Raw genomic sequence first — 13,219 nt, 5'->3', positions numbered from 1 at the left:
GTCTGTGCGGACTTCGCTGTTCCTCCTCGGGGTTTCCTGCTCCCGTCCGTCCGTCCGTCCGTCCGCACACATTGACTGCAGAGACACGTGTTCGAAGGGAATCGATGCTCTAATTCTAAGTCTCTCTGTCACCAAGACAAATATTCCTTGCATGTGTGTGAACGTACTTGGCAATTAAGCTCGTTCTCATTCTGATTCTCCCCGAGTGTGAAAGAGGGAAACCGCACTGAGGGTTCCTCCCCCCCTCCCTCCGGGCCGGGTGTAAACTCATGTTTCCGGGATGGGCTCCGGACCCCCGGGACCGTGCCGCGCTGCACAACCCAAACCCGACCGCCAAGGAAGTAACTACTGTCGGGTCCCTGCTCCCCATCTCAAAGTGGAAAAAGTCTGTTGAGCCCCACTGTTGATGATGATCATGATGTTGTAGCTCTCAGCTCTGCTCAGCTCAGCTCTGCTCAGCTCAGCTCTGCTCAGCTCAGCTCTGCTCTGCTCTCCGTCCGAAGCAGCCGCACGGTAATTTTACCGCAGGGGACAATTCCTCATTTCCCATCACGTTCGCGTGAGTTCCCCACAGAGCAGAGCGGACGATATTTTACCCACCGAGTCCAATATTATGATAATGATAATAATAATAAAGAAAAGAGGCCGAAAGCGGGCAACGCGCGCCAGGCGCTCCACGGGAGGGGAAGGAGCGGCCGTGACGTCATCACCAAGCGCCCCGCGCCGCGGCCGAGAAACCGAGATGATCGCGTGCGGACGGGGCGCCCCGTCTCGTGCTGCTCGCTGCCTCGTGCCGAGCCTCGTGCGCTGAGACGTGTGCAGCCCCGGCGACGGGCTCGCGCCTGGACGCCATGTCCGCGAGCGAGGACGTGTGTTGGACTTCTGTCCTCGCGTGCTTTCTGCTCGCGTGCTCCTACGTGGGCAGTTTGTACGTGTGGCGGAGCGACCTGCCCAGGTAAGCGCGCGCGCGCGCTCTCTCTCTCTCTCTCTCTCTCTCTCTCTCTCTCTCTCTCTCTCTCTCTCTCTCTCTCTCTCTCTGTGTCGGGCAGTTTGCTGCTGTCTTTTTGGACACAAAGGTCGCAGGTTCGAATCCCATCTAACCTGTAGTGTAGTAACTACTTTGAGAAACAAGGTACAGTATTGACACTAAAATTTGCTCCAGTCTGGTACATAATTGTAGGTAGATCATTAGGAAGTTGCTTTGGAGATGTGTGTGTGTGTTGCGCAATATCATCATCATGGCACTCAGTGCTGTGACACAGCCATCTGCTCCCTTTGCTCATACAGGACTTTTACTGATGGTGTAAAGTAAAAAAACTGAAACACCTTCACTTCATACTGGCACTACAGGGTTTTACCCTGTTTTCCACAGCGATTACTTCTCTCTCCTGTGGTACCTGGTCACCTCGCATCGGAAACTTTTCCGTCTTGAGTTTTACCTCTTACCTGACTGCCTCACCAGGGTAAAGCAGGGTAACGTGCCATCGTGAGAGAGTGGGTCCAGCTGAGGGAGTCGTGACTTTTATTGGCGGTGGTCTGGTCTCAGTCTTTAACTCTGCGCATGTGTGTGTGTGTGTGTGTGTGTGTGTGTGTGTGTGTGTGTGCTCTCCCCCCCCCAGGGATCATCCAGATGTGATAAAGAGGCGCTTCACCAGCGTGCTCATCGTTTCGGCCCTTTCGCCCGTCTTGGTGTGGACGTGGAACGAGTTCGCGGGTACCGCGGTAAGTCCACGGTACTTCTCGGGCGCCTCGAGGAAAGTCGCCGAAATGTTGCTGTCGGTTTGCTCTCATGGGGTCGCGGGGGTAACGGAGCTCTTTCTCTTCTGTGAGTGCAGCCCAGCGCCTCCCTGCTGCCGCTGATGGGCTTTCGACTGGAGAGCTTCGCGTTCGCTGCCACCTTACCTCTCATTCTTACCACGGTAAGAGCCGCAGCGTTGGTGCTGCGCTTCCCCAAATTCGGTCGTCGCCCTCTCTCGTGGTTTTCACTCTGCTTGCGGGAGCGTCGTGTGGAGCGCCTGTCGGGGCTGTTACCTCGCAGTCCCACGGTTCCCGCTTTGTGTCCCACACCTGCTGTTGGACCCTTGAGGAGGTTCAGGTTCAGGTTCTCACCCCTCTCTGCACCTCGGGTGTCACAGCAGCTGCCGCTGTTCCGTCACCCAGCCTGGGCTGCGTGTTCCCAAGTGTGTCCTGTTGCTGTGGAGCTCGCATGTTCTTCCCACGTGTGTGTGTGTGTGTGTGTGTGTGTGTGTGTGTGTGTGTGCGCGCGCGTACGTACACACCCACCCACCCTACCCAGAACAGGCTCTGGACCCTTGCATCCCTCAATTGGACAAGTGTCTGTTGATGATGAACAAACTGAAACGTTGATTTTTATGTAACGTTCCGAGTCGCTTTGAGCAAAGGTGTCAAATAGAGTATTAATAACAATGTAATTTACTCTCGTTTTAGTTGATTCCACATGATACTGAATGATGCTGTAGGTGTGATCTGTGTAGATGGACAGAGAACTTTCTGCATTGTATTATTATTATTATTAGTATTAACGGCAGGATGATGCATCATGTCGATTCCTTGCACTGAACTTGTCATTAATGAAGATGCAGAACATCAGGAGTCCTCTGTGAAACGTTACTGGTTTCCTTTCAGAAACAAGGGCCGCCGGAGCAGATCGACTGTCGCTTCCTGCAGCGCCAGCTGAACTCGGATGTCTAACAATCAGCTCATCCTTTGTTACAGCTACTCAAGTAGTTAATGTTGTTTCTTTTTCATTCTTTTTTTTTTATTTGTTTTTTAAATTTTTTAACATCTCTTGTAGATGTTGTTCCTTGGTCCTGTGGTCCAGCTGGTCATGGAGTCTCCTTGGAGTTTCACTGATGGCGTCAAGCTGTGTTTTGGTGAGTTTCGGCACACAGTGCAGCGTGTGTATTTACCGCGGCGGCCCTCCGGTCCGCAGAGCTCAGGTTTTACCTTTTTACCTTGTTTCTCGGAGACACTCTGTTTGGAAGGCCTGTTTGTGTGCGTGTGTGTGTGTGTGTGTGTGTGTGGGTGGGTGGGGGGGTTTGGTTTGGTTGGAACTGCGAACGCACAATCTGTCCCTGTTCCAGATCCTTTGTTCTGGAGGTTGTGTGTCAATGACATGCAGTGGCTCAGGAACCAGGTGGTGGCGCCGCTGACGGAGGAGCTGGTGTTCCGCGCCTGCATGCTGCCCATGCTGGTCCCCTGCACGGGTCCCACCGCCGCCGTCTTCATCTGTCCCCTCTTCTTCGGAGTCGGTACGTCCTTCCTCCTCCGTAGTCCTCTTCCTGCTGCTGAAACGCTCCCTGAGCCGCACCTTGCGCTCGTTCCTGTCGTGCGTCGTCGTAAAGCAGCAAGGAACAGGCTTACACCTTTACCGTGGTGACGCATCTGCCCCGTTTCTGTGCGCCTGTCGCTCTCTGGGGGCGACGTCCCGGCGACGCGAAGCTACTGTGGTGTGAAAACAGTGGAAAAAACCTAATTTTTGGGCAGCGCGGGACACGGAGGGGCGTTTTACATGTAGGAAATACTGTTTCCCTGTGTTACAAGTGACTCTTTAATTTGTAAATATTTCCCCCCATATTTTTAAATGCATTTTCGTTTATTTCCTAAAAATCAGGGCGTGATGCAGCTAACATGGGGACAAAAGTAACGCGCTCTCCGACGCAATAACGGGGTCGGACGACATGACGCAACCCGCGACTGCGGTGTTTACGGCTCGCGTGTCGCGTTCGTGGGCTCGGCGAGCGCCGCTGTGCAACTCTTCGCGGGAACGGCGTGCTTTCCGCTCGTTTTAAATGTGTTTTAGTGTAGCCTGAAGCTGTGAGAATAAAGTATTTAAATTTTTTTATGGCTTTCTGTTTTTACAGAACCCAACTTGTGAATAGACTGCGGCGCCACTGTAATAAGCATTTATTGGTCGTACCGGGGTAAAAGTGACTTTGGAGGTGAAAACAAGTTGGAAACAGCCCTGTGCTCAGTCAGGCTCATAAGTCAGTGGTCGATGTAAAGGGTTAGTTAATGTGGCCCTGACATTATGCATTTTCCTCCTCCTCGCCTTAATTAGTTATCAACTTGTATCCGAAGCCATAAATATTTCAATGAAAATCCCATAAAGATTTTAGGCTTTTGTCCTGAAAATATTTTCTGTTTGCAGCAGTGGCGCTGAGGGGCAATAAAGGTCCTTTTCTCGTTCATCGAACGCGTAACTCTGAGTCGTATGTTTTCTTTGAACGTGCATTTTGTTCTTGTGAAAGATAATTTAGAAATAACGTCTAACTTTTGATTTTCAGTTAAATATACAGTGTAACTTAAATATATATATATATATTTATTTATTTTTTTAACCTACACCTGAGTGTCATGGTGTGTGTGTATCTGTCGCAGTGTCTTAACGGGGACCCTCTACTGGTAGACGTTTCACAGCAGCCTCTTTATTGCCCCACCTGTGTGTTTAATTCTGCTTTTCTCCACACAAACGTCTCGCGCTGACCGAGCCGCGCTTTTCTCTTATTTCCCGCAGCCCATTTTCACCACGTCATCGAGCAGCTGCGGTTCAAACGAGGTACCTTGTCAGGGATCTGTCTGTCCGCAGGTAAGACGTGTTCCTCGCGCTCCCGGCCTCGGCGTCGCTCTGTGGGAAAGGTGCTCCGTGTAATATTGTATTAAAATTAGTTCCGACGAGTCGATTTCGGTCAATTTGTCCGTAACCGGACGCTCACGTGGAAATGATTTAAATTGTTCTTTGGTGTGCTTTCGGTGGAGTCCTTGGGCCGACTTCCCCGTGTGGCAGGAAACCAATAATCCTGGAATGTATGACGCTGTGAAACGGTGCCATAATTGGTACTCTTTGCAGCTCTGACGTTTCCCACAATCCCCCTCCGCTGAGATCCAAATGTGAGCAAAACCCTGTTGGCCCGTAGCTCAGAAGTGCACGTTTCCCTCTTCCCGCAGTGTTCCAGTTCTCATACACGGCTGTTTTCGGAGCCTACTCTGCCTTCATCTTCATCAGGACAGGTGATTTGTTTCAGCTTCTCACTCTTGCTGCTTTTATTGCTTTCTTATGAGCTGGAGCAAATTAACAGAAGTGTTTTCTTAACATGTGTTTGTAGGGCTTCTCTCTATTTACATTTATTCATTTAGCTTTTCTCCTACGCAGTTTACTCCGTTTCTCCAGTTAAAAATAAAGATGAAAAATATGCAGCTGTATACATGTGTAAGTACCTTTCTCAAGGCTACTACAGCTAGAGGTGGGATTCGAACCCGCAACCTTTTAGGTCCAAAGGCAGCGGCTGTAAGCACTTCGCTACCAGCTGCCCCCGTGCCATGTCATGGTAATGTGTAGGTTTTATTCGGGTCTGCATCCCATCTGGATTTCAGATCTTGTTCCAAGAGTGTCGTGTAAAGTTGGTGCTGGAAGAGTAAAAAATGTGCAGAGTAATAAAAGTGTGGAACTGATTCAAGTCCTTAAGCGCTACGCAAGAAGAGATGGAGGTAACAAATGGCCCCCTGTGCTGAGAGAAGGTGCACGGCACCAGAGACCGGGGCTCTTTATCGCCACAGCTCCTCTACTCGCTCTGCGTGCCTCCTGCTCTGAGATCCTCGTGCTCTTGTGCTCCCGCTTCGCAGGTCACCTGGTGGGTCCGGTGCTCTGTCACTCGTTCTGTAACTACATGGGTTTTCCATCGCTGGGCGCCGCCCTGGGCCATCCTCGCCGTCTGCCCATCCTGGCCTCCTACCTGCTGGGCGTCGTCCTCTTCCCGCTGCTCTTCTTCCCGCTGACCGACCCGTCGTGGTTCGGCACGTCGCCCATCTGCAGCCGGGCCCTCGGCTCGCGCTCCGTCTGCTCCTGACGAGCCGCCGCCGAGCGCGGCTCCTCTCGGACCCTCGCGCGCTGCTCGCGCCAGATGGTGGGCCTGCGGGGCGTGCCGGCGCTGCCCATCTGCTTCTTTCCCCTCTCAGGTATGCGTAGCTTTCCCAGACCAGCTCCATGTCCTCGGACGTGAACTCGGCGAGATCGGAGTCCCCTACTCTGTACCGCCTCCGTACCGCGTCTGTACCGGTCTCCTCTTCTACCTCACGAGGTCTCTGCACATTGCCTTTCTCTCGTACCCCAGTCTCTGGTCCTGCCAGGAAACTTGAAGCTACTTGAAGCTACTCTCTCCCACTATCTGCGTTGAGAAACACCTCCTGGAAAAGTAGTCTTGCTTTGCTTTACTTTGCTGTTTTGTCGAAACTCTGGGCAAGACGGACAGATTCAAGTATGTCCCCGGTCACTTCCTGTTCCTCCTTTCGTTCCTTCCTAACGATTTCTGTATTTATTGCAGATGTGCAATTTTACTGTGGTTTTAGCAGGTGTCACTAATTTATGTCCAGGGCGTTTCTTTTGTAAGAAGAGGAATGAGACAAATTATTTTACTTCACGTACAATTCATCTTGGTTACTCGGTCATTTAGAAACACGTTACATTTGTATCCGCTGCAGTCTTTACGTGGCATGAGATGTTGAATGGGATGAAAGGAAATGAGGTGTGTGTGTGTGTGCGCGTGTGTGCGCGCACGCACGCACGCACGCATGACCACATCACTATGCATAGTCCCTGGATCTGCACTGCGAGCAGTAGCCACTCATCTAGCACATCCTATCAAACTGCATGAAAGCCAGCAGAAAAGGGAGGACGAGGAAGAAACCATCTCAGGTACTGATTCGCAAAGCCCGGCACCTGCCTGCCGCAGCCACGTGAAAATCTCGGCGTCATCAGGGGAGGCTTTTGGAAAACTTTTAGTAATAGAGAGCACACGTTTCGCATGCAGTTTAACACACCCACTTTTACTGCGTAAAGAACAACCGATGCGTCGCCGAAAAGGTTCTTGTTGGAATCCCAGAAAAAGCAGCAAAGTGTCTTTCGTCGCTGTCCCTCGGCCCCCCGCCGCCACCTCCTCGCAGGGCGAAGCCAGCTCTCTGTACCACGTTATTCTGCTCAAGCTGTACTTTGTTAGCGAATGCTTTAGTTAATCCTCTCTCTCCGTTTCCAGAAGTCTCCTGCTTATTTTTCGCAGCTCATGCAATGTGCCAGAGATTCGGGTGCTTTAAGTCTGAGTGGAACAACTCGAGGAGTCGTGACCATGCGATCAGTGCTTTTGGCACTTTTACACACATTTATAGTGAAGAGCACCCGTTCGCGTCCCGCTGTCCCACGTGCATATACAGCAGGTACATTTGTAGAAAGTGTGACGCCGAAGCTCTGCGTTGTTTCTCCTCGTCAGGGTTTAGGGACAATCTGTTGTACCGCATGTCATCGGCACCCTTTCTCGGATGCTCATCTGGCTTCGTCATCGGCCGCTCTCCGCTCATGGACACGCGAAACGAGGGCGCTGGACGTGTGCCCTCCTGCATCAGCTCCCTCCTCTTTTCTGAAACGCTCACCTCTCTTTTTTTTTTTTTTTTTTTTTCCCTTCCCTCTCGCTTCCTCATTCTTGGAAACAGGTTCCATTTGTATGCAGCCGTTTCTCTTACTACTTTAAAGCATGTGTCACCCACGTCGGGACTTAAATGTGCACAAATTGTTCAGAGCAACAATTCTATTTTTATTACACTGAAAGAGTGTGTGTCGGTAAGGTCAGCATGGACTGTGTATCTTACTCAAAGTTCACTCACTTTCACACACTTAAGCAGTTTTTTGTACACTAAGGTACAAGGTTTGAATTGTAGACCAGCAATGGTGATGTTTTCTTAAAATTATTTTGAAAAATGGCAGGGAGGGGGTCAAATGTTTCTCTTGAACATAGTGGTATGTGAACGCTAAACACAATTTTGGGAAGTCAACAGTTTGATAGTGTTATGACAATCTTGTATGGAATATCATGTTTTGAATGTTATATTCCTGAAAATGTAATATTTCCATAAATAAATTACTTATTTAATATTGTCTGCATTTCAGTTCAGTTTATTTTTTATTGAGCTCTTCTCATGCAGTGACACAGAGGCCTTAAACACAGACATAAGGCAAAGAAACAAATACATCAGACAAAGGAACAAAGTACAGAACTAGAGTAACACATTATCAATGGATTTATTAAAGCTGTAAATATGTGTACTGGCCATGGAGGAAAAGAAGAAAAACTCCCAACGGAAAGTCGAGGGAGAAAAATCCTTAGGGGGTCCAAGTGCCAGTGGCCGCGCTACGTGGGCATTCTAGATTAAATAGGACTTCTAAGTCAGTTTACAGTTGTTAATAACATTGTTGCTGTATTATAACTTGATTTCCCTGCTCAGCATGGTCCGTCTCGTCCATCACAGCGGTTGGTCATTATCTTCAGTCGGGATGAGGTGCTTCTGTAACGGCTGGCCGGGCTCCTCGGGTCTTATTGTAGGGAGATGATGCTCAGCTAGAAGAAATTGTTAGTAACTTATAACTTATTTAACTTTAATATGTGTTGACACAGCGGTGGGCAAAAACTGAAAACTGCCAAGTGGAATTGCATTTCGTGGGGTAATGTCTGAGTGAACATCTAAGTCTTCAGACTTGAAGACAGAGACAGATGGGACATTTCTGACAGTAACTCGTAGACTGTTCCACAGTTTAGATGCTCTACAGCTAAAGGTAAACCTTCCTACTGAGGTCTTGCTGGTCACAGGTACTTTAAGGTAACCTGCATCCAATGAACGAAGATATCGTCCTGGGATATGAGTCAACAACCTAAGAAAGTAAAGTCGGAGCAACGCCGTGTACTGTCTTATAGGTCAAAAGTAGGATTTTGTAATTAACTCTGATCATTACTTACCTCCTAACTTACATTGTGTTTATGAATGATGTCACCCAACAGTAACGCATACATTGAGAACAGTAATGGACCCAGCACAGAGCCCTGTGGCACACCATATCGAACCGTAGTTGAGGTGGAGGGGGTACCTAACCCTAACCCCTGCATTTCATCTTCTCAGTATTGGAGCATCAGCTGTGTGATGTGACTAATGGTAACAAACTGCAGCGATAAATGCAGTATTTTATTTGAGAGACGGCTGTTTATGAATGAGTTGCACTGCGCTGCTTGTCTTTACTGTGCAACACCTGACATTTGAATGTTTTAGGTGTCATGGGCGACTCGAATTAAATACAGTATATATTTTTAAATATTTAATTAAATTACTGGAATTGAGGTTACATATAATATATTTATTAACTAATAATGTGTAACTTTTCTTTTCCTTCAATATAATAGAAAAGTAATGTGAGGCCTGCTACTGACAGACCCCCCCCCCATGTATCCTGGATTTTGTTTCCGTAAAACACTTGAATAACCATGCTTGATTCCAATTCATTTAACGTCATATATTTCAGATAATTTTAAGAAGAATGGATTATTTGTGGTGCTCAATGTTTTAAATGTTGAACACAATTTTAATTGTTCAAGGAATGTTTTTAATGAAACACATCAGCCAGCAAAGGTCGTTACTGTAGTTAAGCAGCTCTTAGTGCTTTTTTAGCCTATTTAATTGTTTTTTTTAGACTTTCAACATTTAAGGGAATAATTTATGACAAAGATCAGTACTAATTTTATTTGGCTTCAAGACAGATGAAAATTAATGGACCGACGTATTGGTCCTGTTGACCTTCAGCAACGTTCGTAGTCCAGGTCCAAGAATTTTTTACCGGCTGGAAAAAAATCACAGGTCGTCGTCATCTTCTAGTTGTGCTCTTTGAATCATAGACCTCGTTCATTTCTCCGCTTTGCTGACAAGTTTATTTGGAGCTCAGCCTTAAAAAAACCACTTTACCCAGAGGGTTCACTGGGCCCGAGGGTGAAAACATTTGGAGCAGAGGAAGAGTCATGGTGGTACATTCTGGTCCAGTGGGGAGCAAATGAGACCCCAAAGGGGCGAAAGGGTCCCGATCAGCATTTACAGGTGTAATAGTCCTGTAGAGTCCCTGAGCCGGTGCCCACCGTGCTTTGGTCACCAGGTGGCAGTCTGGCGTCACGCAGAGGGGTCCTTCGGCCGAGCTCCTCGACCACGCTGGCTGACGTGCCGCACGCCGCTCGAATTCTCCGTGCGCTTTGCGAGCTGAGAAAATTATTTTCCGCAACTGTCCAGGATGTAATTGCGCTCGTTTGTTTTTCTGTGCTACGTGCGCTTGCCGGGATCGCCGGAGATACGCGGCGACGCGCTTGGCAGGCGCTTCCACGGCAAAGGTGGCCCTGAAAAACAACGGAAGACGATCCGGTACGAGAAGCCTATTAGAGCGACTCTCGGCGGCGCTGGATGGAACCGTCAGCAGAGCACTTTATCACATGTTGATCCCTCTCATCTCTGAAAAGCACTTTGTGTAAAAAGGCGCCACTATGACACACGCTTGCGCTTCGTCTCCCCCTCTTCCCCACCGCAGCCGTGTGTTGTCGGCTCTCGCCGAGCCCTCTGTTGCTTTTTCAAATGTGGAACCCGCTTGGATTTTCGCTTTCGGCCCTGTTCGGTATGCGTGCGCTCCTCTCTAAGCCCAGGATCTGTTTTTTCTTTTTTTGTAATAAGGAGCGACCGCGGTACGGACCGTACAAGTCATCCAGATGCGCGGCCTACGCCGGCGAAACAGACGTGCGGTTGGCGGTTCGGCCTCTGATCGTCTCCCGTTGAACTCCGGGTAATGACCGAGACGGGCTTTCTCCCGTGGGCTGCCGGGCCTTTTCTCCGTGATCGGAGGACGAGATCCGCAATCGCGGCGAGCGCTGGAGCGGAATGGCCGCTTCGTACAGAGAGGGCAGCTAATGAGGTTCCGATAGGCCACGAGGCTCCCCTCCCAGGTATTTTCGACACGTCCCGCTCAACGGAGGCCAAGGAGTCGATCCTAGTACCCGCCGGGGGAATTGCGTCCCTTGACTGCTCTGGGGAGGTGAAATGAGCGGTGAAGCCGCGATGTTACACACGGCACTCAAGTGTCATCTGGTTCCTTTTAAACAACAAATGTTCTGTCAATACGGTGTAACCTCAGGTTGACCTTCCTTTGCACAGTGATGATGGTCTTAATTTAACCTTTCAGTGAAGGAATGCGTGTAGGGGCTGACTGGGGCGTGCACACACACACACACACACACACACACACACACACACACACACACACGCATGCTCCTGCATACATTTCTAATGTATAATTTGTTTCTTTGAATCTACTGCATAATTAAATAAATTTCTCCGTTAATTGCATTCAAGTAGCCGGTGTGTGTGTGTGTGTGTGTGTGTGTGTGTGTGTGTTCGTGTTCTCGGGCTGTGCACTTAACTCTGCTGCTGATTCCTGTCGGATTCTGTCTGATTTGTGCTTCCCACTTTTTACGCTGCTGTTCAAACAGCACTGTTACTTCAGTGAATTAATTTTTATTTTTATTTCACTCATGAATTATGGCTCAGGTTACTGTTTCACAAAATTCCATTACATTAAAATATGAAGCATCAGAAAGATGTCGGTTGAGACTTTATTTCTCAGTTGCCTGTGCAATGTAATAATAGAGCTGAACAGATTCATTTTTCTCCTGGATTTCGCCTTAATGCTTCTGCATCGTCTTCTTACAAATCTGTTGTGCTGCTCCGCTCTCCAGCCATTTCAGTTTATACATCTGTTTTTTTTTGGTCTTTGAAAACAAGTGTGCGTTGTCAGTGGAGCCTGAGATGCAGCCACACAACCAGACATGGAGTATGGTTTGAAAAAGCCCATGTCCTCATCTGCTCGAACCTTGTTCTGCCTTCGGCTCTGAGTCCCTGAAGAACATTCCTGAGATCTTAATTACATATTATGTTCGATACGTGATTTTGTTTGTAACCGGCAAATGGTGAAAGTGACGCAAGTTCAGTTTTGATCGTTAAAGACAATGTCCCTGCATGTGAAATGGCCTGGAAATGGACTCGGAGGTGAAGGTCTGGAGATCTCGGGGAACTCTGCCTCTGCCTCTTCCTAGTCATCGAGTCCCGTCTTCGATGGGTCTCCGAAGTACCGACCAAGTATTGACCAACGGTCCGACCGCCAACAGTCATCGTCCTCCTTTGGCCGACTCGCCTCTGCACACCGGAAAAGGAGCCAGAGAACATTTCACTCTAATTCATCTCATTAAAATCTTTTCACAGCCTCACTTGCAAATATAATTATGTGGAATTATACCGTTATTAATTTGTCGCTCTTCAGCGGAATGCCTTTTCAACTTATTCGAATAACAGTTTGTGAGAGGCTTCGATTCACCTTTAACCAGCTGCCCTCCTAACTTTACTCAGTGTTAGGAATCATCTCACCCCGAAGGCAACTGGCCTTTCGCTCAAGGCTTTCTTGTAAAATGTCTAAGTGTATGACTAAGGGGCCCTCACAGTGTTCTCTACACGCAGGCTGCTGTCGAGGCGCCTGGAATTCACTTGGCTTTCTTCGGAGCCGATGAAACGCGGCCACCTGGGCAGGAGCGGTGCCCTCGGGGTATAGCCCGCGATGAATGCGCGCCATCAACGGAGGTGTTTAATAGCTTTCATTTCGTGGATCTTTTCGGCTGTAGTGCTTCGCTAATTATTTCTCTTCCGTCTTCAGCAGAAGGACTAAAGCTTAATGAAACAGGGCAGTGAATGGAGAAGCGAGTCATGTGCTAAAGCTTGGACAGCCCTGGTCAAATTCCATGCTTTGTTGATTTTTCTTGGAGAAAAGAAATCAATCTCTGCCGAGAACAAACTTAAACGTGACATATTGCTACAGATCTTAATAAGCAGTTACTATGTACAGTGTTTACTGAATTGAACAGATTGGAGAAAAAAAGCCCTATAAAATATGGCATGTGCAAAAGTTTGTGCACCCTGTCTGTCAATGCTTAGTAACAAGAATCACAGCCTCCAAATGTTTCTGGAGACGGTTAACAATCTTTCTCACCTTGCTTTTGGGATCCCCCCAACTCTTCCTTGCACAATGCTTCTCGTTCACGTGTATCCTTCTGGTGTCTCGCATTCCCGGCGCGTTTCGGATCTACCCACGTATTTTCCATAACATTCAAGGGACTATGAAGGCCGTTCCGAAACAGTCTTTGGTTTCTCCAAGTAGCACATGGTTCATTTTGAGGCATGTTGTGGATCATTGGCTCACCTCTTTTCATCTTCAGTATCTTCACTGGCTGCGGGACTTTAGCGTCCACATTTTCTTCATATTTACATGAATTCATTCCTCCCTCCAGCTGCACAATATTTCCTGTGCCAC

At 48.5% G+C, this 13,219-nt stretch overlaps 1 protein-coding gene across 1 annotated transcript; it reads left to right on the top strand.

The window, feature by feature from the left end:
- The first annotated feature begins 742 nt into the window (after positions 1 to 742).
- On the top strand, positions 743 to 7,899 carry rce1a (Ras converting CAAX endopeptidase 1a). Its single transcript, XM_029250783.1, has 8 exons — positions 743 to 955; positions 1,620 to 1,722; positions 1,836 to 1,919; positions 2,816 to 2,894; positions 3,105 to 3,272; positions 4,538 to 4,609; positions 4,969 to 5,031; positions 5,644 to 7,899. Exons 1-8 carry the CDS (start codon positions 852 to 854, stop codon positions 5,865 to 5,867), a joined length of 897 nt encoding a protein of 298 aa, XP_029106616.1. The 5' UTR covers positions 743 to 851; the 3' UTR covers positions 5,868 to 7,899.
- The last annotated feature ends 5,320 nt before the right edge of the window (positions 7,900 to 13,219 follow it).

Source organism: Scleropages formosus, chromosome 4 (assembly GCF_900964775.1).
Source record: "Scleropages formosus chromosome 4, fSclFor1.1, whole genome shotgun sequence".
Taxonomy (NCBI): domain Eukaryota; kingdom Metazoa; phylum Chordata; class Actinopteri; order Osteoglossiformes; family Osteoglossidae; genus Scleropages; species Scleropages formosus.
Note: the sequence above shows the minus strand (reverse complement) of the source record. Positions and strands in the feature narration are given on the sequence as shown.